We start from the raw sequence: 27,970 nt of genomic DNA, 5'->3' as shown, positions 1-27,970 counted from the left end.
ACTTCAGGAACATGTTTTTTATAGCCCACAGACCTATTCTAACTAGAGGTATAATATGTTATCTTTAGTAAAGAATGAGTTGCAAGAAAACTATACAGACAAATAATGACGTTAATAACAAATAGTCAAAATATCATAAAACATATTAATAAGAGCTTGTTTCTTTCTCCTTTTCACTTAATGTGAACTGTGATGTAGTTTTTGAACATTCTGCAAATAAATATCCTCTAAGCTCCTTCTCCACTTTCCAAGAAGCCTCAAAAGTGGATGGCACACATTTTAGGTTTAGTTACATTACAAATTTAAAAGGTTTCTCAATATAAATGCAGGGTAAACTTATCCAAAACAGCTGTGAAATCTTAGTTCCTTCATGAATGTGAGCACTTCATGAACTGCCAGTATATAAGTTGCTCAAATCTATGAAGCTCTGGAAAAAACAAGAAACCACTTAAAATTACGTGTTTCTTTGATTTTTACCAAATTGAAAACCACTGAAATATAATCAAGAGGAAGATGGATGAATGGATGATCACAAGCCATCAAACCAAGCTAAGCTGCTTGAATGTTTTGCACCAGGAGTGGCATAAAGTTATCCAAAAGCAGTGTGTAAAACTGGTGGAGGAGAACATGCCAAGATGCATGAAAACTGTGATTTGAAAACCAGGGATATTGATTTCTGAACTCTTAAAACTTTATGAATATGAACTTGGTTTTTGTTTTTGCATTATTTGCGGTCTGAAAGCTCTGTATCTTTTTTTGTTTCATGCATCATTTCAGCCATTTCTCATTTTCAGCAAATAAATGCTCTAAATGACAATATTTTGATTTGGAATTTGGGAGAAATGTTGTTCGTAGTTTAAAGAATAAAACCACAATGTTCATTTTACTCAAACATAAACCTATAAACAGCAAAATCAGAGAAACGGAGAGGTCTTTCCATTTTTTCCCAGAGCTGTATTGGTCATGCCACAGCAGCATATGTCAAATACAAATCTAACTCTTTTTAACACTTAAACACATTCCCTGGATTTGTGAGGTCAGCTAAGTTTACAGCACAAATCGACATCAGTAACGTTCACATCAATGACTGTGCAATTATTCAAGCGTGAGGAACAAAGCAATGTGACCTTAAGAATAAAAAAAACAAAAAACACATGATCCAATTTTAGCTTACTCTTAACCATGTGTATCTAAATAAAGAATAAAGGCTCCATTGACTGTTTAAACTGGCTGAGCAGGAAATGCACGGCTGCAGCTGTCCTACACCCATTTAAGAGATAAGCTGGCTTAAATGGATACGATTAAAGCGCAAAATACAATACATAATGTTTTAACAAGATTACGTCTCAGAGAATAGCATGTCATAGCTTTCTTTATCTTATAGTGGGGGGAAAAAAAACCATAAAAGGTCTCGTATGAGTCAGGACGAACTGATTACCCCAGGCTCTAATCTACCCACCGCAAGAGACGGCACGGTTTAGCTTATTTGCTGTACGCTAGTTTTATATAGGAATATGTACATTCATGATATGTAGAGCTGTAACCCGGAGCTTCCCTATTTGAAATAGAGATTCCACTTTTAACTTCCCGTGTCACACGCCGCGTTTGCTCGGCTCAGCAGCTCAGATGCTTGTTCAACATGGCAGCTCTTTAAAATAAATGAAGTCTTGAGACGGGAGTGCTGACAGGTGCTGAACCCCTGAAAAGTATGGAGGTGAGGTAGGTATTACTATTAAACTGAACTGCCAGCGAACTAAACGGTATGCTAAAATCTCCTCAAATGGCACAGTCAGTAATTCACAATTTCAGATTTCAGGCTTTGGAGGCACACAGGTCAAAATGTTCCTCTTCTAGACAACAGGATCTGCCACGTCAGCTCCCTGCCACCACACACACACTGCAGACTGCCCTCCGAGGTGCTGTTGAACTTCTACACCTGCAGCATTTCACTTACAGCATTCTCATGGGGAACATCACAGCCTGTTTGGGAACAGCATCAAGCAGGACAAGCAGGCCCTTCAGAGGGTTGTGGGATCAGCCATTCGAGTCACTCGAAAGGAAACTTTCTGACCTGCTGACCGTCTAGTACAGAGGTCACTAATAGGCGGACCGCGGTCCGGGTCCGGACCCAAACGTTGTCAAATGCGGACCCAAACCAACTGAGAAGGATTTAATTGTATAGGTGCTTTGTGGCGCAGTAAACTCACAGACCAATCACGTGTGGGGTAAGATCACCAAACGCTTTCTTCAGTCAATCAGATCTGTGCAGACGCGGTAAGGAAAAAATAAATAAATAAACACACACCTCCCACTGCGGGATCAAAACCGTGTTGTCAGGGTTGGGGTCCCGCTGCTCCAGCTGTTGAATTGGGATGCGGCCATGAAAAAACGCCTTTATAAGGAGATAGGGAGCTCGAGAATGGGCGGAAACAATAGTCACGCCGAGCACGACAGAGAGAGAGGCGAGGAATGTATACAAAATTTGGCCAGAGAGGCATTTACTATTATTATTATTATTATTATTATTATTATTATTATTATTATTATTATTATTATATATATTATATTATATATTATATATTATATTATATTATTTTCATCATTCAGTTCAAACAACCTTACAGGACATAGCACTCAATTATAACACAAGTTAACAATGGGTCCGGACCTTGGCCTGTCGAAATGTCCTCTAACTGGACCATACTGTATTCTAATTAAATGGTCAAGTATATAGCAAGCAGTGCTAGACTAAGGCCAAAAAGATTGAAGACTGAAGATTAAAAAAATAAACCTCAGCCATGCCAACAACAGATTTTATTCTCTGCTGCGGTCAGGGAAGCACATTTCCCTCTATGAATGTTATACACACAAAGGGGATGAGAAACGGCTTCTTTCCGCAAGCTATATGAGATCTCAACCACCAGTACATCACTTAAGACTAAAGGATCCCCACACTCATTGCACAAATCAGGCCTGAAACCATGATAATGTCCAGAATATCAACATGCGATACGAGGTGCACTTTGCTGCACTAACAGACAGACAACTCAACTCTACTTTCCAACAATTCCATAGCTCAAGTCGGAATTGTATACAGCTCTAAACAAAAATAAGAGACCACTTAATGATGATGAGTTTCTTTGATTTTACCAAATTGAAAACGTCAAGAATATAATCAAGAGGAAGATCACAAAGATGATCACAAGCCATCAAACCAAGCTAAACTGCTTGCATTTTTGCACCAGGAGTGCAGGACTAAAGTTATCTAAAAGCAGTTTGTAAGACTGGTGGAGGAGAACATGCCAAGATGCATAAAAAAATCTTTGATTAAAAACAGGGTTATTCCACCAAATATTGATTTCTGAACTCTTAAAACATCATGAATATGAACTTCTTTTCTTTGCATTATTTGAGGTTTGATTGGTATATTTGTTGCTGCCATGAGTTTATCATTCACTACCTGTGTTAGCCTCCATTGCTGGCTGCCAGCTTTAGATGGGATGGTAAGATATAAATTGATCACAAAGCATAACCACAAGAGTCGTGTTGAGTTGAGAGGTGTTCTCTTGTGAGTGAGGTTAAGCACTTGCCAACATTCTCATGGCAAGGTGACACGAATTAGTGGGTGCCAAATGGATGGGAAGTTATTTTTGCAAAGTTGTAAGGGGAATTAACAATTCTCAATCCACAGTGTCGCGTATATGTACCAGGAATACGTCACAGGAGGCACTATTATTTAAATGAGTATGTGGCAAGTGACCACATGCATATCTCACAGGTCAGTACAGAATTATGTTGCTTTTGTAGGACATGGCAAAAGACATGTGGTACTGCTTAAGCCAGTAATAGAATAATAACACTGTACTGTAATTCTGTTAGCAAATGTTAAACATATTTCATTTTTTTTTTTTTTGAAAATCGCCTAATGTTCCTTTAAGCATATATGTTAAGGCTTAAGATAACTGAACACAGACAGCAACAAGTCATCTAACCAGGCAGCAAATAAATAAATAGAAAGTCATTTACATTTTTTCCCTGTTCCGTCTCTCTGAAGGTCATAAAAATGCCTGTGGGTACAGAAGCACCAGCATAAAAGTGACGCCACCCAGACAGCCAGCGCCTTGCCAACACTTAGACAAGGACATGGTTTGCAAGACAGCAAGTCACGTTTAAAACTCTGAGCCGCTGGCTCGGCATCTGACAGGGCTGCGTTTCAGCTGTCTCGCTTTGTTTATTTACTGTAGTTGGTGCTGATAAACTGTGACATCCAGTTCATATTACTTTCTGAGCATCAGTTAGCCAGCCAGCACCGAGGAGAGGATGACTTGCCAGCTGCCAAGTGCCTGCTTGCTTGGCTTGTTACAATGTATGCCATCAATAACTAACCAGCTACTTCAAACTGATGCACATCCAACAATTCCCCCATCATCTCATCAACACAGTTTTACAGAAAAATAAAGAGAAATGTTAATAACAGAATAAATAGCACGCAGCACACGTGTGACCTTACAGTACCTCGAATTTTCTTATGCTCGTTACTGTGGGAAAATGTCAGGTTCCAGAAGAAAGACAAGTCTAGCTGTGAGAAAATCAAAGTTAATTAAATCAACTAATAATCCTTAATTGTTTCATTTCTCTTTTACGTTCTTTTGCGTGTTTTCATTATTAACAAACTCTTATTCTTACTTTTATTCTTAATTCTAATTCTTAATTTTAGTTGTGTGTTTTACTTTGCATTACTTTAATCTTTTTTTAGATTCTATTTATTTATTATTTATCAGTTTTATATGTTTATCTTCATTTGTCGTGTGCCTCCCTTTTATACCTTTTTTATTAAATGAATTATTTAAATCTTAACTATATTTTAATTAAGCTATTGTGGTGATGCTTAATTGTGTTTACTCTTATTTTTATAAACTTATCGTTATGCAATCAGAAACTGATTATTCTGAAGTGGTTTTATTTTTTTCTGGAGTTGTATATATATATATATTTTTTTTTATTTCTTTCAATCCCTGTCTATTATAATCTATTATAGATCATCCTCATCAACAATGAGGGTTGGCCTCAATGTTCCTTTTGAGTGAAAATAAAGACTCATTGAAAACCAAATTAGAAGAAATTTTGTACCATTTTTTGTTATAAAAGGTAGGAGAAAAAAAGAAATCATGCATTTTCAGTGGACAAAAGCTCTGTATGAGGATTGGAGGGACAGTATTAGTGTGGGGTAATAATGAGCAAATTCAATAATCACCTAATATTTATACTCACAAGATATGATAATACTCCTCATATAACTCTTTAATAACACTCCACCAATATTTTCAAGTAAATATCAAAACTTGGATGTGTAAATTAAACAGAACTGAAATCACAAACTGGTTGACAACAAGGATGCTGGCACTGTATGGAGCAGAATACTATCATGGGCATAAATAGGCTGGATATTTATGTGATATCAATTATAATTCAATCATACACAACAGATTCATTACTTTAAATATTATCAAATTAGAAATTCACCACAGGTTGTTAAGGAGGTGCCACTGAGGTGCCTGTTGCTGTCGCCGCAGGGCCGCCTGCTGCCAAGGACTTTGCCAGAGGGCCACCTGCTGCCTGCCACTGAGTACATCTCTGCAGGTCAACCTGACCTTAAGGTCCCGCCAGTACTGTAGATAAGACTGGTCTAGTGAAGCCTACACTGCCTGTGGCCTTAAAGTCCCCTACCTCACCTGTGGCCACCTAGCCTTATACCCTGCTCACGACCACCTAGCCATGTAACTTCATTGTAAACACCTAGCCTTGTAACTTCACCGAAAACACCTAGGATTGTGACTTCACCGTTAACACCTAGCCTTGTAACTTCACCGTAAACACCTAGCCTTGTAACTTCACCGTAAACACCTAGCATTGTGACTTCACCTTAAACACCTAGCCTTGTAACTTCACCGCAAACACCTAGCCTTGTAACTTCATCATAAACACCTAGTCTTGTAATGTCACCGCAAACACCTAGCCTTGTAACTTCATGTGACCTCTTAGCCTAATACCCTGCCCAAGGCCACCTAGCCTTGTAACTTCATGTGACCTCTTAGCCTAATACCCTGCCCAAGGCCACCTAGCCTTGTAACTTCACCGTAAACACCTAGCCTTGTAACTTCACCGTAAACACCTAGCCTTGTAACTTCACCGTAAACACCTAGCCTTGTAACTTCACCGTAAACACCTAGCCTTGTAACTTCACCGTAAACACCTAGCCTTGTAACTTCACCGTAAACACCTAACCTTGTAACTTCACCGTAAACACCTAGCCTTGTAACTTCACCGTAAACACCTAGCCTTGTAACTTCACCGTAAACACCTAGCCTTGTAACTTCACCGTAAACACCTAACCTTGTAACTTCACCGTAAACACCTAGCCTTGTAACTTCACCGTAAACACCTAGCCCTGTAACTTCACCGTAAACACCTAGCCTTGTAACTTCACCGTAAACACCTAGCCCTGTAACTTTACGGTGAAGTTACAAGGTTGGGTGTTTTTGGTAAACACCTAGCCCTGTAACTTTACCAAAAACACCTAGCCCTGTAACTTTACCGTAAACACCTAGCCTTGTAACTTCAGCGTAAACACCTAGCCTTGTAACTTCAGCGTAAACACCTAGCCTTGTAACTTCAGCGTAAACACCTAGCATTGTGACTTCAGCGTAAACACCTAGCCTTGTAACTTCACCGTAAACACCTAGCCCTGTAACTTCACCGTAAACACCTAGCCCTGTAACTTCACCGTAAACACCTAGCCCTGTAACTTCACCGTAAACACCTAGCCCTGTAACTTCACCGTAAACACCTAGCATTGTGACTTCACCGTAAACACCTAGCCCTGTAACTTCACCGTAAACACCTAGCCCTGTAACTTCAGCGTAAACACCTAGCCCTGTAACTTCAGCGTAAACACCTAGCATTGTAACTTCAGCGTAAACACCTAGCCTTGTAACTTCAGCGTAAACACCTAGCATTGTGACTTCAGCGTAAACACCTAGCCTTGTAACTTCACCGTAAACACCTAGCCCTGTAACTTCACCGTAAACACCTAGCCCTGTAACTTCACCGTAAACACCTAGCCCTGTAACTTCACCGTAAACACCTAGCCCTGTAACTTCACCGTAAACACCTAGCATTGTGACTTCACCGTAAACACCTAGCCCTGTAACTTCACCGTAAACACCTAGCCCTGTAACTTCAGCGTAAACACCTAGCCCTGTAACTTCACCGTAAACACCTAGCCTTGTAACTTCACCGCAAACACCTAGCCTTGTAACTTCATCGTAAACACCTAGTCTTGTAATGTCACCGCAAACACCTAGCCTTGTAACTTCATGTGACCTCTTAGCCTAATACCCTGCCCAAGGCCACCTAGCCTTGTAACTTCACCGTAAACACCTAGCCTTGTAACTTCACCGTAAACACCTAGCCTTGTAACTTCACCGTAAACACCTAGCAGTGTAACTTTACCAAAAACACCTAGCCCTGTAACTTTACCAAAAACACCTAGCCCTGTAACTTCACCGTAAACACCTAGCCTTGTAACTTCACCGTAAACACCTAGTCTTGTAATGTCACCGCAAACACCTAGCCTTGTAACTTCATGTGACCTCTTAGCCTAATACCCTGCCCAAGGCCACCTAGCCTTGTAACTTCACCGTAAACACCTAGCCTTGTAACTTCACCGTAAACACCTAGCCTTGTAACTTCACCGTAAACACCTAGCCTTGTAACTTCACCGTAAACACCTAGCCCTGTAACTTTACCAAAAACACCTAGCCCTGTAACTTTACCAAAAACACCTAGCCCTGTGACTTCACCAAAAACACCTAGCCCTGTAACTTCACCGTAAACACCTAGCCTTGTAACTTCAGCGTAAACACCTAGCATTGTGACTTCAGCGTAAACACCTAGCCTTGTAACTTCAGCGTAAACACCTAGCATTGTGACTTCACCGTAAACACCTAGCCCTGTAACTTCAGTGTAAACACCTAGCCTTGTAACTTCACCGTAAACAGCTAGCCTTGTAACTTCACCGTAAACAGCTAGCCTTGTAACTTCACCGGAAACACCTAGCCTTGTAACTTCACCGGAAACACTTAGCCTTGTAACTTCACCAGAAACACCTAGCCCTGTAACTTCACCGTAAACACCTAGCATTGTGACTTCACCGTAAACACCTAGCCCTGTAACTTCACCGTAAACACCTAGCCCTGTAACTTCAGCGTAAACACCTAGCCCTGTAACTTCAGCGTAAACACCTAGCATTGTAACTTCAGCGTAAACACCTAGCCTTGTAACTTCAGCGTAAACACCTAGCATTGTGACTTCAGCGTAAACACCTAGCCTTGTAACTTCACCGTAAACACCTAGCCCTGTAACTTCACCGTAAACACCTAGCCCTGTAACTTCACCGTAAACACCTAGCCCTGTAACTTCACCGTAAACACCTAGCCCTGTAACTTCACCGTAAACACCTAGCATTGTGACTTCACCGTAAACACCTAGCCCTGTAACTTCACCGTAAACACCTAGCCCTGTAACTTCAGCGTAAACACCTAGCCCTGTAACTTCACCGTAAACACCTAGCCTTGTAACTTCACCGCAAACACCTAGCCTTGTAACTTCATCGTAAACACCTAGTCTTGTAATGTCACCGCAAACACCTAGCCTTGTAACTTCATGTGACCTCTTAGCCTAATACCCTGCCCAAGGCCACCTAGCCTTGTAACTTCACCGTAAACACCTAGCCTTGTAACTTCACCGTAAACACCTAGCCTTGTAACTTCACCGTAAACACCTAGCAGTGTAACTTTACCAAAAACACCTAGCCCTGTAACTTTACCAAAAACACCTAGCCCTGTAACTTCACCGTAAACACCTAGCCTTGTAACTTCACCGTAAACACCTAGTCTTGTAATGTCACCGCAAACACCTAGCCTTGTAACTTCATGTGACCTCTTAGCCTAATACCCTGCCCAAGGCCACCTAGCCTTGTAACTTCACCGTAAACACCTAGCCTTGTAACTTCACCGTAAACACCTAGCCTTGTAACTTCACCGTAAACACCTAGCCTTGTAACTTCACCGTAAACACCTAGCCCTGTAACTTTACCAAAAACACCTAGCCCTGTAACTTTACCAAAAACACCTAGCCCTGTGACTTCACCAAAAACACCTAGCCCTGTAACTTCACCGTAAACACCTAGCCTTGTAACTTCAGCGTAAACACCTAGCATTGTGACTTCAGCGTAAACACCTAGCCTTGTAACTTCAGCGTAAACACCTAGCATTGTGACTTCACCGTAAACACCTAGCCCTGTAACTTCAGTGTAAACACCTAGCCTTGTAACTTCACCGTAAACAGCTAGCCTTGTAACTTCACCGTAAACAGCTAGCCTTGTAACTTCACCGGAAACACCTAGCCTTGTAACTTCACCGGAAACACTTAGCCTTGTAACTTCACCAGAAACACCTAGCCTTGTAACTTCACTGTAAACACCTAGCCTTGTAACTTCACCGTAAACACCTAGCCTTGTAACTTCACCGTAAACACCTAGCCCTGTAACTTCACCGTAAACACGTAGCCTTGTAACTTTACCGTAAACACCTAGCCCTGTAACTTCACCATAAACACATAGCCTTGTAACTTCACCATAAACACCTAGCCTTGTACCTTCACCGTAAACACCTAGCCTTGTAACTTCATAGCCTAATACCCTTCCCGTGGCCACCTAGCCATGTCTTTCACCATAGCCACCTACCGTTGTACCCTTACTGTGGCCACCAAGCCTCGTACCCCATCCATGGCCACGTAAGCCTTGTACATTTCCTGTGGCCACCAAGCCTCATACCCTTCCCATGGCCTCCTGGCCTTGTACCCTTCCTGTGGCCACCAAGCACTGTACCCTTACCGTAGTCACATAGCCTCGTACCCTTCCTCTGTTCACCTTGTCTCTTTCCCTTCCCGTGGCCACCTAGCCTTGTACCTTTACTGTGGCCTCCTAGCCTCATTCTCTTACCATGGCCACCAAGCCTCGTACCCTTACCATGGCCACTACTGTGGCCTCACAATGTTTTAACCTGCTTTTGGCCCCCAAGCATCCTAATTTGACCATGCCCCCCAAATACTTTATCCTGCCTTAGCCAACAAGCTTAGTACTCTTCCCATGGGCACAAAGTCTCTGAACTGACTGTCTCTGGACGGACACTAAGACAGGCAACTTTTATTTCTTTGCTAGGCCACAATTTGTTCAGCCTCTTATTTAGTTTAGTTATCAGTCCACAGTCGTGTCTTTGTCCTCATTCCTTTGCAGTTCTGCTTCAGGTCCCTGTCACTGGTTCCGGTCTAGGGTGTCAGACATCTTTTGAAAAGGGCTAGTATTAAAACCTGCCAAGCATGAGCATGCCATCAGTTGTTTGAAACCTGTCCAACAGTTTAAGTGACACTTAGCCCAGTCCTGTCTAGTCTGCACATTGTTTTTATTTCTCTGAGTAACTTTTGCAATAAAATTAAGTTTGAATTCAATGAAGTAGTACAGTAAACAGCAGTGATATCATCAACATCAGTCAATATTATTGAGCAATCATTATATCAGCTGGCCTCTAGAACGGCCAAACTAAAGCAATAATGCCTCATTACTGGAGTGAGGCAACTTTTGTCTCCGTCCTATATCTGACCACTAGTGGCCTTCAAAAAGGCACTTTTCCCTCAAGGTTGCTGTCCTTTTTTGAACAGATCTCTCGTCTATTAGAGAACAAATCATGAAAGCTTTCTCAAATAGATTAGCTATTGTGCTGGGAAGCACTCCTTCAATTGCTGGTCTGAAGTTCAGAACTTTCTTCATTTATGGAATGAATGCTCAGCACTTCACACAGTCTCTATCAAAGGATGAATGAACACAAAAACTCTCTTTCTAGAAAAACAACAGCATGTTGTTAAGCACAGTAAAACCAGCTGGCAAGCACAGGCTGGGCCAATGAATCAGAGCAACACATTCCCCGCTAATTTCTAGGATATACACTACATCAATGCATCTACTGTCTCCAAAGCTCCAATTATGTTAACCGTAGGCTTGTGGTTGTGCCAAAAGCTCCAGGTTCGTGTCTCAGTTCTCATACTTTTGATTAAGAGTCAAGAGAGCGCCTGTGGGGTTTAAGACAAGACAGGGTCTGGCTTTAAAAAGGAGCTTTCTATTCGCCGCTCGTCTTGTAATCTTAGGATTCCCTGAGGACTCCTGTCAAAATTGGTAATAAAGAATGCACACAATGCCTTCAAAACTTCAGGATAAAAAACACCTGCACTCGCTTGAGAGACTCCTCTTGCAGGTTAATGCGGTTTAATAACCACATCTTAATGTAGCACAGAATTTGATTTTACTTTTACTACTGTTGTTTTTTTAGGGCATAGGATGTTGTGCTGTGAACGGAAGCCACGATTTGTGACTAATAAAGAATCCAAAATTACACAGCACATTTCAGGCACCTCAAATCACCACAGACCGCAGCATGAGTGTGGCAGTCATGGACATGTAAATGAAGAGAATGATGGAGAGGTAGCAGCAGCAGGAGGGAGAACCAGAGAGAGAGAGAGAGAGAGAGAGAGAGAGAGAGAGAGAGAGAGAGAGAGAGAGAGAGAAAGGATACACAGAGTAAAAATAGAGTGAGACTAAGAGAAAGAATAAAGAGAGAGAGAGAGAGTACCTGCAAAAAAAGGGAAGTATGATGGAGCAAAAGACAAAAAAGAGCAAGGTTCTGGGGAAAAAACGAGACCACGAAAAATTTGCGTTTCTTTGATTTTATCAAATTGAAAACCTCTGAAATATAATCAAGAGGAAGATGGATGATCCAAAGCCATCAAACCAAGCTGAACTGCTTGATTTTTTGCAGCAGGAGTGGCGTAAAGTTATCCAAAAGCAGTGTGTAAGACTGGTGGAGGAGAACATGCCAAGATGCATGAAAATTGTGATTAAAAACCAGGGTTATTCCACCAAATATTGACTATTGATACCAGCATCAATATTGGTATCACTTAAATCAACAATAGTAAACAGTACACTGTCATGCCATAAGTCATGAGACAGTATGTCCAGTATGTAAATTAATTATGAAGCATTACCTCAGAGAATCAGGCATCACAGGCTGGGCAAGACAACATGAATTGGTTTGAGTAAAGTCTGATCAGGAGGTGCCAGATGTTTCCGTTCCCATATTTGTGTGGGAATTTATCCTTCCTAGATCCAACGCATCACATGTGAGTGTCAGGGATACATGACCAGAGGTGTCTGGCTAGAGTGGTCTGTTTGAACTACGTGGCAAAAGTCATGGGACATGACAATTCCTGGTCCATAACTTATGGTATGACATCAAGATTTATAAACTATGCAGAAATATGTACATGTTTTACAATTTACATTGGTGCTATGTGTAGAGGTGATTTTTACTGGTTATTGCTCAAAAAATGAAGCACCTGGGGGGGGGCGCTGAGTGGTCCAGCGGGCTGCCACTGGCATTATGATTTGGAGATCAAATGCTTGTTCGAATCCCGGTCATGCAGCTTGCCATTAGCTTCTGGAGCCCTGAGAGAGTACAAGTGGCCTTGCTCCCTCTGGGTAGGTAGGTGGCACGCTTTCTCCTCATCACTCCTAGGGTGATGTTGATCGGCACATGGCGTCTGTGAGCTGATGTATCAGAACCGAGTCGCTGCGCTTTCCTGCAAGTGCGCTGTGATGCTACTCAGCAATGCTGCATCAACAGCAGTTCGAAAATAAGATATACAGAAGATATACAGCTGAGTAACAGCTGAATACGTGGGACAATGGGCCTAGCTAAAACTGGAAAATAATAAAAAACAGGACTTTGAATTTCCCAGTAGTCATGCTGTGGTCATTAAGTCTGTATTTGGTAAAGAAAAAGGAGTGTGTGATGACTGAAGAATGTGAAGAATATGAGGCAGAAAAAGAAGAGCATTTCCTACTAAACTAACAAAAAGTATGAAATAATCTAAAGTAAATATTTTAATTAACTCGCAGAACAACACAGAAAATTCCAGAGTGTTAAGAGATATTGAGAAATTGGCAGTTGCATTTGGAACGAGTCCATCAGCTTCCACTGCAGCCAGATATGTGTATGAGTGCCATACGCTGCAGTACAGTGAGAAAACACATCAAACCTCTAAACACACTCGCACTTACTGCATAATTATTTTACCCCACACTGTGGTATGTGTAAATAAGACTCATTTTACTGCATTCATGCATTCTATTTCTAATTACGAAAAATAAATGTTTATAAAAGTATCCAGAATGTTAAAAATATAGAGTCCTAGATACTTTTGTATCCAGAATGACTCAATGTGTAAGTGACAATCAAATGTCGAGGTAGATGATTCAACACAGGCAACCAATTAAACGATTAATTAAAGGTAATTACAGTATGTGATTTCTCTTTTAATAAACGTTTGCTAATTACCTAGATACTGATTAAAAATACCTTTTATTGTGTTTTAATTTGTAATAATGAAATCAACCCTGTTTAACATTATAATTATGTATAAATAATTATTTTCTGGTTTCAGCCTATAATGTACATGTCTAGTAGTGTATGTTCTTTTTGTTTGATGAGCATATTAATACATGTTTAGATTTAATCACTTTCACAAATAACCTGATTAAAACATCTAAAAAATAATTAATTTGTAATAATTAAATCAGTTCGGTCGAACATTATAATTATATATAAATAAATATTTTCTAGTTTTAGCCAGTAGTGTATGTTCTTTTTTATTAAAACATTTTCAGATTTCATCACTGTTATAAATAACCTTGTATCTCCATTATGATAACGTTAAATCAATTAAGTCAATATAAAAAGATTTGGCCCCTTTCTAGTGATTCAGTTCTCATTAATGTTTGAATGTTTGATATAAATGTTAAAATCTGCCACTTTCACATTATGACACAACATTAAATGGCAACAAAAAAACTGATTCAACGAGATACAAATGAATCAAATAACTGTTTTAATGTGAACTTCAAAAATTGAGACATCTATACATAAAAAAAAAAAAAATCCACCACAAGGAATCTGACTACATGAGCTTCTGGAGTGATTTTAAAATTTTGCACTTGTCCTTAAAGTGGCAGGCCGTATTATTTTGTATCTAAACTGAAAGCAGAAGCATTTCTGAGTGGAGAAGGGATAAAAAGTTGTGTTTAAAAGGTACCAGTGTGCTGAAACCATCATCCCTGCTAAGCCTAATATATTTATTCTAAAAACTTATCCCGCTTTTCGCGGGAGTTCTTCTGACCACGTTACACGTCTTTACGTAATTATGTCACATGTACAACCTCTAAAAGAGGATCCGGCTCAGTTTTACTGAACGCGGGCGGCTGGTGGAGCAATGGAGACTTCAGGAGGGGAAACTCAGAGCTCAGTAGCTCATTTACTCATAGTAAAAAAGTGTGTAGTTGAAGTGAAGTTTCTTACTAAGCCAGCTCTCTCACTCTCTCTGACTGAACTGAACATAACCTGGAATTGAATTAATCTGCTCTGAAAGGAGACCACATCACACCCGCCCAGTTTCAAATGATTCTTCCGCATGCTCGGTGCAATTACCCATTCTCACCACAAAGGGCCCTAAATCCCCTAAATACCAAAACTTACAGCAATCAGCTTTAACAGAAACATAATGATGTTATAAAGCTTATTGTAAGGTTGAAGTTAGAGCAATCTTTTGTTTTTATGTTTGTTGTTACTTATCAGTTATGAAAAAAACAATAGTTTGCATATTCGATAGCCTTAAAATGATGCTGTTTGTTACTCTTTTAGCACATCTACAAATACAAATGACTAAAAAGAACAACATTTTTTTCAGCTGTTATGTAAGAACAAAAAAAAATCTAAATGCATCAATATGCATTGATCACACACGTGTATAATTGTTTATGAGGTCAATAAAGCCATTCCTAAAGAGACAAAGCGCAGAAAAAAGATAGATATATGAGAGGAAGGTAGATATGTCGGATCACTAAACAGGTGGAGACTCTCCAATTAGGTACTGTGAACACATGACAGGAATGTTCAAGGCATCTGGCATCTCCTATTACCCCTCCGGTGGCAGAGACAGACAGAGTGGGCGAGAGTAATTGATCTTAATTATTGTGACCAACTGAAGGTCATAACACAGACATAGAGTCGCAGCGAGGGAGAGAAAGAGGCCAGCAGCATACAAATAAACCATCAGCCTCTCGCATACATTACACTACTGCTGATCAGGCAACAGTCCCTGCCTTTCATCTCTAAATGAACAGGATTATGGGATGGACTGGAACTGATCGCAGATCAGCACTTTAACTCCACGCCTTCGGGAGAAATACGGACCCAGAAAAGCTGCCCATCTGAACATTTAGAAAAATGCTTCAGAGTTTCAAAGTTCACCTCAGGCACAGCATCCAGTCTCTCACACACAGTGAAGGAAGGCAACTGGTAAGCAGTTACTAAACAGTCTAAAGGATACATCACCAGTCAACAGTATTAAAAAAACACATATATTTCCAGTTTTGCTCATATTTATTAGGAGGTCACCAAATTTTGTGACTTTTGGATTTGTGCATTTGGATATTAGGCACAATACTTGAGGCTGAAGGTTTTATTTATTTTATTTTATTTATACAAATAAAGCATTTTCACACCTGTAGTTGGTTTCTCTGGTCCAGATCAGTTAATCAGTTCATTTACTTAAAGCATTTTCTCCCTCTGTTTGGTTTGTTTTCACACAGGCACAAACCTAGATGCAGCAAAAATGCACACTAATAAACCACGAGGATGCCGGGTCCCCTGATTGGTCAGAGCTGTCTTTTGCAGGAGCAAGAAAGTAAACATAGTGAGAAGATTCTATGTTCCAGCACGATTTATCTCTGTGCAGTTTGAAGCTACTTAACACAGAATGCTGAAATGCTGTGCTTTCAAACACAGTGTTTTTAATATGACTTGCAGCGTAGATGCACACAGTAAACGGGCTTGTGCGGCTGCGAGTAGTTAACACAGCACTCACCGCACATGTAAACAGCATGGAGCAGAGACAGCGTTTGCTCATAGCTATGATAATTATTGTTATCTGGCTAATATATATCAGATTAAACTGTGCCTTATCAGCAGTTTGGCTCAAATAAAAGGAGTATATTTGATAGCTGGGTCGGATCGAGACCGTATCATCATATTCTCACCACAAGTGAACCGCTCCAGAGTTTGTTTGGGACCACACCGAGACCACCTCCTCTAGCTGGCCTAGGCCCAGGTGTTTTGATCCACACCCGAGTGCGATTACTGTTTTCACACCTGCTCAATTAAACCGCACTAAATGTACAAACAAACGAGAGTCCGTTTTAACTGAACCAAATATTGTTGGTGTGAAAATGCCCTAAATTTGACCTAACCATTTGCAGATTCTCACTGTCAGCTCACCGCCAACACTGTATACAGAAAAAATTTGAAACACTGCCTGGGCCGGGAGCAGGTGGTGAATTGTAGGCCTTTGCCGCTGCTTAAAAAAAAAATTCCTTACATTAGAGAACACATTACAATATTACTTCAAATAAATTATCCATTGTTTAGTATAAAGTATTTTAACTTATTCAGCCAAACACAGAAAATCCTTTATTTCTTGTCCATTTTTAACTAGATAATTTCGGTTACCGAACATTCTGTAAATCCCTAATATTTAAACAATACAAGTCCACTTCTCCCAAATTTCAAACACAAATATTGACATTTAAGAGCATTTATTTGCAGAAAATAAGAAATTACTGAAATAACCAAAAAAAGGAAGAGCTTTCAGATGTCAAATAATACAAAGTTCAGAGTTCAAAAATCAATATTTGGCGGAATATCCCTGGTTTTTAAATTACAGTTTTAACGCATCGTGGCATGTTCTCCTCCACCAGTTTTACACACTGCTTTTGGATAACTTTATGCCACTCCTGGTGCAAAAAATTAAAGCAGTTCAGCTTGGTTTGATGTCTCTTATTATCTTCCAGAGGTTTTCAATTTGGTAAAATCAAAGAAACTCATGATTTTTAAATGGGATTTTCTTTTTTTCCAGGGCAAATGAATTTGTATATCAAAAGTCAATGTCAGACTCAAAGAATTATACAGATATCAAAACATTTACTGGCGAAGTGACAGCATTTGAGGATTTTTTGACACTTTATTTGATTAAACTTCCCTGCTGCAAGAACATGGCCACCTCAAGCTGGTTACACAGGTTGACCATGTTAGATTTTGAACAGCACAGTGTATGATTTTGTTTATGCTTGTAAACCAGCTAAACGATCAAACTTAAAATCAACATGACCAAGCAAAACAACCAGAAAGGCCTCACTTATTGACTAGCATGACCGAAATTAAATTTAAACTACACTGTCCTGGACAAGGGCTGATATGTGCTATATTATCATTATCAGCATATGGTATGTTTTTTTTTTTTATCTGAATGAGCAGATTTTTTTTAAACACCAAGCGTAGACCATCCAAAAGCAGCTACCAGCAAAAGCTTTTTTCTGATCTGGATCTGGATATCTTAATCTCAGCAGGGTTGAATAACTGCCACTACCAGCACGGTTTGATATGCTATGCTTTAAAATCATGGGAATGAACAGCATGAAAGCAAACCCAGCACGCTAGCTCGGTGGTGTTTGTGTTTGTCAACTGTATGTGCTCGTCTGGATAAATGGCTGCATTCGCTCCACTTTCCTAATACTGACGACTGACTAATCATCTTGCCATTCTGAGGCGAAAAGAAAACAGCCTTTTTCCAGTTCTCTGCAACGGCCAGACTTAAAATGTTGAAGAGTGGAACACAAACCAGCAATCAGCGGGCCAACGCTGCTTCTACTGCTGTACGCTTCTATGACTGAGCTGTCAGGCAGCTTAAAGAGTGGTTCAGCAGGATGAAGAAGGGAAGCAGGACCGGTGTGTGTGAGAGAGCAGGACACACTAGCTGCACTGCGAGCTGAAGGTCTGGAAGGCATGTCCGTAACGGCTCTACACGCTTGCTGGGTCTCCGGCTCGGTTGCCATGGAATGCCAATTGAAGGCTGACAGCTTCAATTTCAGGCGACAAGAAAGACATCTATAATGAATGAAGCCCTATTGCTTCTGCATGAGCAAGCATCGTCGGTCAACTCACTGGCCTGGAACACGTTACAGGCAAGAAAAAAAAAAATCAGAAAGGTCAGACCTGTATGTGTGAAGGTGTGTGTATGTGGGTGTGTGCAGGGAAAGAAAGAGAGAAAGAGAGAGAGAGAGAGAGATTCAAATCTATGCATTACTTTTAACAGAAGCTTTCCCATAAAATATAAACCACCTTCTCCTTCCTCTCTTTACAGTAAGCAAACATCTCCTCCACGACCCCCCGCAGATCAATTATGCAGTGCTCAATATGCGCTCAATATACACAGACACCTCTCTCAACACTGCTCTAGTTAAAGAGCTGCTTCTAAAGTATGAAAAAGAGAAGCCTGTGCCAGAACTGGCTTCTCCCTCCTCGCCAGCTCCTGCACGCCTGTTGACACATAAAGACGAGCGGAGGGACGCTTTTCTGCAAGTAAGGAGAGAGATATGTATATCTATGATTTATATCCATGAGCTCTTATTGTTTCGTTTGACAGCTCCTCATTCTACACTCTGCTCCAGGCCTACTTCTGTCCCCACCTAAATATCCTTCCTTTCTGCCAGGGATGAAGGGAACTGGTGCTAGATACTTAATTTTTTCCTTACTTAAAGTGAGTTCAATATCACAGCACACAAATTAACCCTCCTGTTATGTTACGGGTCAAATTGACCCATCTAGAAGTTTGAAGATCTAAAAAAAACTATATTTAAAAGTATTTTTTCAGTATGAAACTTCTTCTGCTTGTCTTAATTAGTGTAATCAACATATAATATGAAAATGGTTTGTAAACTAAAACAAAATTGCAATGTTATGTTTCAATGTTATTATAAAACGGATGGATGGATGGATGGATGCTTTATTGATTTTTTTTTTTTTTTTTTTTTTTTAAGTTTGAACATGTATTTCTTAAAAAAAAAAAAAAATTATCCTAATTGAATTATCCTAATTGAACCATTACCTGTTAGAGGTAAGGAAGTAAGGAACACCATTGCACTAAATATTAATTATGTTGATAATATTTAGAAATGGAGTTAGTGATAGAATATTTACACAGCTTTTTAGGATTTTTGTCAGATATCTTTAGGATAATTAAACATGCGACATGTCAATATGACCCGGGAACACCACACTGGTTCTGACAAATGAACATAATTAGAGGGTTAAATCAGTAAAAAAAAAACTTTAACTACTATTTTCTTCCTATAGTGTGAAACATACGGTAAATAAATTTGCCTAGATATCAAATTTATTGTATCAAAAAGGAATTTATGTAATCACCTACATACATCATCCTCTATTCACACATATAAAGCTTTTATTGATCCAAAAAACTTGTTTTTGGTGCATAACTTATTTTGGCAATGGGTGTAGAATGTATATTCACTAGTACTTTACTGGTTATGTATAGTCAGAACAAATAATTTAGGTAAAATGTACTTTTTTCCCCCATAAATCATCTTCTCTTGATGCTGCACGGCCACCTGTGGTAAAATCACTTCACCCTCAGTTGATCAGATCATTTTATTGTAGTCCTTTAGAAAAATGGCCTATGCCAAGAGTGTGCCTTAAGCTAATTTATTAGCTTACTTAAGCTAATCAAAATAAAACAGAAGGTAATTTTAATAACTTTGATGGTGCTGAATTCACTGAACTAAGTTCCACAGTTCAGGGCTCGTCCCCAAATTGTAAAGGGAAGAGATTTTTACTATAATATAAAGTTCACTTCTTATTAATAAAGGCTGTAGGCTATAAATATTTCATAATTGTTTAGTCTTATTAATGAGTTTTAATAAGTTTTTTTTTTTACTTAAAGCATTATAATCTGTATTTTATTTATCAAAAATATCCATAAAGCCCATAACGCTAGCTAGAAATGCTCTGCAATCTGTAGCTGTTAAATTTTTTTTTTTGTTTGTTTGTTTTCTTTTTGTTTTTGTTTTTTTTACTGTTTTCCACCTTTTCCATCAGTATTTTCTAAATGTTGGATTAAGCCCCTTTCCGTACGAGATTAGTATCTCAGGCGGTCCTGGGCTAATTTTCTCTTTTATGAAGGGTCCTTTGTGATTTTATTCCCATCCGGAACAACCATGTATGCATTTTTCTCAGATGTTATTTGAGAAAAAAAAAGTCACTGACTGAATTACCTACTGTCCATCTCTGAGTTTCGTCACCTCACATTTAATAAAATAGCTATTTGTTCACTGCCAAGCACTGTAATTACAATTACATTACCACAGAGATCCGCGTAACACAAGAGAAAGTGGAAATGGAGGAGCAACTGAACTCAATGTCACGTGACTGAGAAAGCCAAAAAACAGTTTTTTCACTGAGTAGAAGTGTGAAATATTTTACACAGATGTCCCCCTGAATTAGGATTATTTAGGATTATTTCTGTTGGTTTTACTGCTTGACTGTATGATACATGTATGAACTATCCTCTTAAAGCATTGCTAATTTTTAAACAATCATAACAACTATGTTTTTTTTTTTTTTTTAGACAATTATTTTATTATAAGATGTCAATATAATAATAATTATTATTATTATAATAATAATAATGAAAAAGACCTACTTTCACTCTCAAAACAGCCTCAATTCTTCATGGTATGAATTCCAGTAGATATTGGAAGGATTATTTTGGGATTCTGGTCCATTCTGACACGATTGCATCATGCAATTCCTGCAGATTTTTCAGGCGCACTTTCACATTCGGAACATCCTGTTCCATCCCGTCCCAAAGGCAAGAGAGCAGAAAAGAGAGAGAAAACAGCCCAACTGGCGCTATTAATCTGGCTAAGATCTCACACTCCCTCATTCTGATATGTGGTGTAAACATATCATGAAGCTGGCCTATAATATCTGCGTAATTTCATGAACTGTACTGCTGCCACACAACTGGCTGATTAGATGACTGCATGGATGAACAGGTGCACAGGCACTAATGAAGTGCTTGGCTAGTGCACATGCAATTCAACTGTATTTCATTGCCTAATTGTTGCTATTCAATATCTGAATTATTGCATTTTTAACAGTGCAGCAAACAAAAATAGTGCCTTCTTAATTGACTTTTACAAAGGAATACTAAGATCATTTACTTTTAGAATTAAAGTTGACGATTATTTGTCATTTACTGATTACAATTTATAGATTTCAGACTTCGAAGGCTCACATTTTCACAGCTGAAAAAATTGATTGACTAACTGTCTTGCTTCGTGTTTATCCAAATAGAGTAGCTCCCTTTAAAAAAAATCTAAGCTATGTTAGATGTGGAAGCCAATTTTTAGCCTAAATATGCAATAAGCTCATAATTAAGACAATCCTGACAACTGTGAGGACCAGTTTATCTATATTTTGCAGGTGTCACAAGATGCTTCAGTTCCTCATTCAGCTGTTATGCAATTTCGGTAATTGTATCTCACTCAAACTTCCATCAGTAGTACGTAAAACGAATGTGTCTCTTAAAGAAGGAAACGAGAAAAGATTTTATAACATCGGTAACCAGACATCCCTCTCAAGAGTGCATTACTAAGCCCAGTACAGTACAGTGTGATTCAGCAGTGCTAGCAAACACCATTTACAACACTCTGAGCTCCACAGAGCAGTTCTGCATGTACGGAACTTACATCCTCAGTTCCATCAGTTTAATGTGTTGATTTTAAAACAAAAATTAAATTTCATTTTTAGAGACAATGCACAAAACATTACCGAAGCCCTGCATGATGATGCATTACCATGTTTACCGGTTATGGTTCATTTCACATCCAACCGCAACCTCAATCCATACTGGCAGTCATCCAATCAGATGATTAGCATTTTATATGGACCTCAAAAACACAGCTTGGTCTACAGTAGGTTATCTATGTTGACTTTAAATTTCTCTACCCCAGAGCAAACTCTTCTAGGCAATCATATTTCAAACATATTTTTCATTAATCTCACAAGGTGACTGAGAAGATATGAACAGATATGAACAAGCTGAACAACCAGCATAACCATAATGACAAACATGGCCACACTGGTCCTCCAAATGATCAAGCATCTTGATGTCAGATCAATAAGTTTATCATCGAAATAAACATTTCATTAAAGAACAGCTATGACCATCTGAAACCAGGTCCCAACAAAAGCTGGTCTACAGCTGAACTGTCTGTCCAGCAGGGTGAGCCACAGTCCTCCAACACTGAAAACTGGAATCCATTACCATGTTGTAGAAATTAGTTCACCAAATGCAGCATCATGTATGTCGATAGTGTTAAGTACTATTAAGCGCAGAAACCCCTCATCTCCACATCATTTGTGTCAGTCGGTGAGATGTACATTGAGACGCTGTGCTTGATAAAGCGGTGAGTTGTGCTGTAAAGGGTGATGAACACAGTTCAGTGCTTCTCAGCCTGTTTTGCTTTCACCAGCGAAGCATGAACTGACTCAGATGTGAGATTTGATGCAGGTTGTGTATGTATGTGTGTAAAGCTCTAAACTAAACTAAAAAATTAAGAAACGACTTTAATTTCTTAATACTTTAATTTCTTAATTTGATTTTGCTATTTATAGGTATATGTTTGAGTAAAATGAACATTGTTGTTTTATTCTATAAAGTACAGACAACATTTCTCCCAAATTTCAAACAAAAATATTGTAATTTAGAGCATTTTTTGCAGAAATGACTGAAATAAAAAAAAAAGATGCAGAGCTTTCAGACCTCAAATAATGCAAAGTTTTAAGAGTTCAGAAATCAATATTTGTTGGAATATCAGAGTTTTCATGCATCTTGGCATGTTCTCCTCCACCAGTCTTACACACTGCTTTTGGATAACTCTATGCCTTTACTCCTGGTGCAGAAATTCAAGCAGTTCAGCTTGTTTTAATGACTTGTGATCATCCATCTTATTCTTGATTATATTCCAGATGTTTTAAATTTGGTAAAATCAAAGAAACTCGTCATTTTTAAGCGGCCTTTTATTTTTTCTAGAGCTGTATGCATGTGTGTGTGTGTGTGTGTGTGTGTGTGTGTGTGTGTGTACATGTTACATGTCTAGCATTCACTCACTCTGTAATCTCTTCGGTAACGGTGTGTTCCACCTGGAGACGGGAGTTGACCTCAATGAAGTAGTGTTTTCCATGCTTATCCACCAGGAACTCGACCGTGCCTGCATTTTCATAGCCGACCTGAGAGAGACGACACACACACACACACACACACACATTCAAAAGACTAGAACCGCAACACAAACTGGTTAAAGCCATAAAGCCTCTTAGATCAGCACCCTCATGGGACCAATTCCGCACAGAGCAAAACCAAATGAAGACTTTCATGATACAATTACTTTCCTCCAGTAATGGCTGCAGCAGCGTCGGTACAGGAAGCGCTGCTAAAACGTCCAGTTTATTTCAGCAAAAAGACAAATAGTCTTAATCTAGCTTTTACGTTTTCAAAGAAAATATCACAGACCCTCCATTTTATTAGCAGTAAAAATATTATTAGCCCTTGAAGGCACCAAGGTGATTAAACATTTAGAGCTGACCTTTAAAACGTCCGGCTGGCTGAGAGCACGACTGAGAGAGAGAGAGCGAGAGAGCATGAGAAAAAGTACAGGAGCGAGAGAGAGAGAGAGAGAGAGAGAGAGAGAGAGAGAGAAAAAAAGAGAAGAGGATAGAACAGGCTTCAGGACAGCAGGTAATCTGTTAGTAGGCCATTTCTTCACAGAAGAAACACAGACTCCCACACACACACACACACACACACACCCTTACACACAAATACTTTCACACACACACTCACACGGCCTCTCAGCAGGAGCGCTTCCATAATCCCGCATCCAGATTTCACACAGATCTGATCCAATTCATCTGTGGCGCTGTGTTAGCGTGGCTTTACTGACTGCTCTCAGCAGAGCGCACCTTCAGATCCGCTCCCATCTCACGCCTCACTTCAAGCCCACAATCAGCACTCATGTAAAACACAGCCGGCTCCAGCCCAGCTTAAAAGGAAATTGAGCAGGTGGACACTTGTTACACACAGACACAGGAACAAATATATAAGGATGGTCGATATATAGTTAACAACGGTACAACGGTACCTGCGATAAATTTGTTTTGGTAAATAAATCCAGAATATGGGTGTTTTCCTACCTGAAGATCCCAATTAAAATTGTACATCTACAGGGGTTGGACAATAAAAACTAAAACACCTGTCATTTCAGTGCGGGAGGCTTCATGGTAGTGGTGTCGGACTTTACATGTATCAGAGGAGGCATGTGCTAGTCTTTCACAGAATTTCACATACCTCACTATGTCCAAAATGACAACTTTAGGGTAGAAAAAAATCATAAAAAATCTTATTGGTATACAGAGTAAAGACGCTTGTAGAGTGGGGAAGCGGGGAAGGGTGACGATATGAAAACAATTCAAAAGCAACCGACACTAGATGCTAGCCAAGCCCAGACCCACACTGGGAGTACAACGCTAATGCTAACAGAGCTCCGTAAGATTTGAGAAGAGTTGGGAAATGCTCAACGTGACATCATGGACTCGAAAACACTGATGGAGGCTTCAATTGGAGAAATCAAGAAAATAATTGACATACTGGAGGAGAGATTGAACTCCGCAGAAGAGAGAGTAACACTGAAGATCAAGCATACTACAAGAAAGAGCATTAGCTTATCTACTTAAAAAAGCTGCCATTCTAACTGCTAAACAAAATGATGTGGAGAACAGAATGTGCAAAAAGTAATATCAGATTGTACAGGATGAAAGAAGAATCCTAAGGAAGAGAATTGATTCCGTTTATCACTGACTTTCTTAAAACTGCGCTAAAGTTAACTGACACCTATTACCAATTAAATGACTGAAAGGGTTAAAAAAAGTGTGTCCACATACTTTCAGCTATATAGGTAGGTGAAGGAGTCAAGCGTGTGACAAAAACTCATTTGCCGAGCTACATATACACTTACTGGTTCCTAGATAAACCCCAATAAGGTTAATTAAAGCCGAACACGAATGAATAATTAACAGTATTCTGTTATTATCTGTTTTTCTGTGGTTATGATTCGCTCCGACATAATTACTATATGGATTTTCGAACCCAGAGTCAAAAAGAAGGTCTGAAAGAACACCGTGGTGTGTTAGTCAAAGGGCAGATTGATTTAATAGGTATGTAAATGGAGAGGTCTAATCACAAGAAGAGAAAAGGAGGGAGCGTGGAGGACAGATGGCATTCCACTGAGGGGAATAAAAAGGGGGGAAGGGGGCGAGGGAAATGAGTAATTACAAGTTTCACAGCTTGATACAATTTGTAATTACTTCACAGCTCCACGGCACCAACATTGCTGGATGATGTGCAACACTCGGTAATCCAGGGAGGTCACATGTAAACATGTGCATCCGTGAAAGGATGGTGGGATGGATGGTGGAAAGAAGATGTAGCGATGCTCAGAAAAAGGGAGAGAGAGATAGAGTGAGAGGGAGACATATAGACAGAGAGCTGGCTACCACCTTAAAAAAGAGGTTTCAGATGAGACATGTGCTAGTAGTCTTCACCATCCTAGTGTTGGAGAAACAGCATGTAATAGAGGGGTCCTAATGAGTGGGTGGGGTTTATGGCCTTCCAAATTGAAGAGAAAACTGAATACAAATTAGAAAATTAAAACCACAGAGGAAAATAACAAAAGACATAATAGTTAAGACAGATAACAATAGACTAGGTGATACTAGGTGATATACAGGATATTCTCTATATTAATACTTAGAAGGGTCTCGTTTTGTTGCCTTAAAGAAAACCACTGAAGGAAACTGGACTCATTGTTAAATGTTAATGAAACCAGTTAAAATGTTTAATGTTTAGGTGTTACATATACAAATCTCTGATTAAAGCAGATACAGTTGCATCTCAAAAAATATAAATATAATTTAAAAAATACTTTATTTCTGTAATTCAGTTCAAAATGTGAAACTCATATTTTATATGGATGTAATACACACAGAATGATCTATTTTTGGACTTGATATAACAGTGGACCAACACCCGCAGATGACATGGCTTTCCAAATTTTGCACTTCATTTGGAAACCAAGGGTCCAGTGATGGTTTAAAGAGAGACATGTCATCTGCTGGTGCAGTGTCTACCAGGAGATTTTAGCGCTCTTCACGGTTCCCTCTGCTGACAAACGTTATGGTGACACGGATTTAATTTTCCAGCAGGACTTGGCACAATGCCCACACTGCCAAATGTACCAATTGATCTTATACAATATTCTAATTTTCTGAACTACTGACTTTTGGGTTTTCATTGGCTGTAAGCCATCATGTAATCATCAACAATAAAATAAATAAACGCTTCAAATAGATATTTATGTGTATAATATATATAATATATATATATAATGTATGAGTTTCATATTTTGAACCAAATGACCGGAATAAAGTAACTTTTCAATGATATTCAATTTTTTTGAGAAATGCATAGATTATGTGAACAAACATTTGTGGACACTCCTTCTAACTAATGCACGCGGCTACTTTAGGAAGCTTGAATTTTTGCACCAGAATTGGCATAAATCTATCCAAAAGCAGTCTGTAAGACTAGTGGAGGAGAACATGCCAAGATGCATGAAAACTATGATTAAAAAACAGGGTTATTCCACCAAATATTAGTTTCTAAACTCTTACAACTTCATAAATATAAACTTGTTTTCTTTGTATTATTTGAGCGGAAAGCTCTGCATCTTTTTTATTATTTCAGCCATTTCTCATTGTCTGCAAAGAAAAGCTCTAAATGACAATATTATTATTTGGAATTTGGGTGAAATGTTGTCTGTAGTTTATAGAACAAAACAACAATGTACATTTTACTCAAATATATACCTATAAATAGCTAAATCATAGAAACTGATTCAAAATCTGAAGTGGTCTCTTCATTTTTCCCAGAGCTGTATATGTAGCACCTTCCTAGCATTCAAAGACGCTTAACATTCAGCACTCAACCAACAAACACCTGCGAGGAGCGGCTGCCTACTGTGCAACACAGCATACTCTCAAAAAGACAGTCCATCTGGAACACTGCATCGAGCAATAGGGGGTTCATACACACATTCACACACCAGCGCCTTTTTGAGTAGCCAATTTATCTGATCTACATGCTTTTGGACAGTGGGGGGGGGAATCTTAATGGATCAGAGGGAAATATGAAAATGCTACCAAGGTAGGGACTTGAACCCAGGACTCAAATACACACATGATAACGTTCCATACACTACTAAAATAGAATACAAGCGAATAGAAAATACTGCCTTTTTGGAAAGAACATGGATACATTTTCCTAAAACTACAAATAATAGCAATATATCACCTTGTTGATACTATCATACTGCCTATCCAGGGCAAATACACACCCTAGTTTGGTGAGAAAGCTGGTTTAACTATTTTGACCAGCATTGTGTGTTTTATTTGATTTTGGTCATGTTTGCTAGCTATGTTGGTCGACCAGCATCTAGTTATCTCATTGTCGGAGTTTAAACACAACACAAACTGGGTCACTATCTGCCACCATTCTTTACATGTTAACTATTCATAAAAAAATTAATCGATACTATACAATCTAAGGGTCACTGGTTAAAATACTGAAGCAGTCAGCATCTGAGAGAGAGCACGAACAGTCATGCTCTTTCTGGGTGGGTAGATGCAACTCTCTTTCCTCAGCACTCCTAGTGGGATGTTGGTCAGCACAGACGTCTGTCTATTGGCCGATGTAATAGAGCTGGGGA

The 27,970-nt window shown here is 39.2% G+C and overlaps 1 protein-coding gene across 1 annotated transcript in view; it reads right to left on the bottom strand.

Annotated features, from left to right (window-relative positions):
• Nucleotides 1–27,970, bottom strand: part of pcxa (pyruvate carboxylase a) — a 265,459-nt gene that overhangs the window by 197,136 nt on the left and 40,353 nt on the right. The window contains exon 8 of the mRNA XM_049466645.1: nucleotides 23,260–23,378. Within this exon, the coding sequence (XP_049322602.1) occupies nucleotides 23,260–23,378 (119 nt within the window). The remainder of the gene's footprint in view (nucleotides 1–23,259; nucleotides 23,379–27,970) is intronic.

The sequence above is a fragment of the Astyanax mexicanus genome, chromosome 17, assembly GCF_023375975.1.
Source record: "Astyanax mexicanus isolate ESR-SI-001 chromosome 17, AstMex3_surface, whole genome shotgun sequence".
Classification (NCBI taxonomy): Eukaryota; Metazoa; Chordata; class Actinopteri; order Characiformes; family Acestrorhamphidae; genus Astyanax; species Astyanax mexicanus.
Note: the sequence above shows the minus strand (reverse complement) of the source record. Positions and strands in the feature narration are given on the sequence as shown.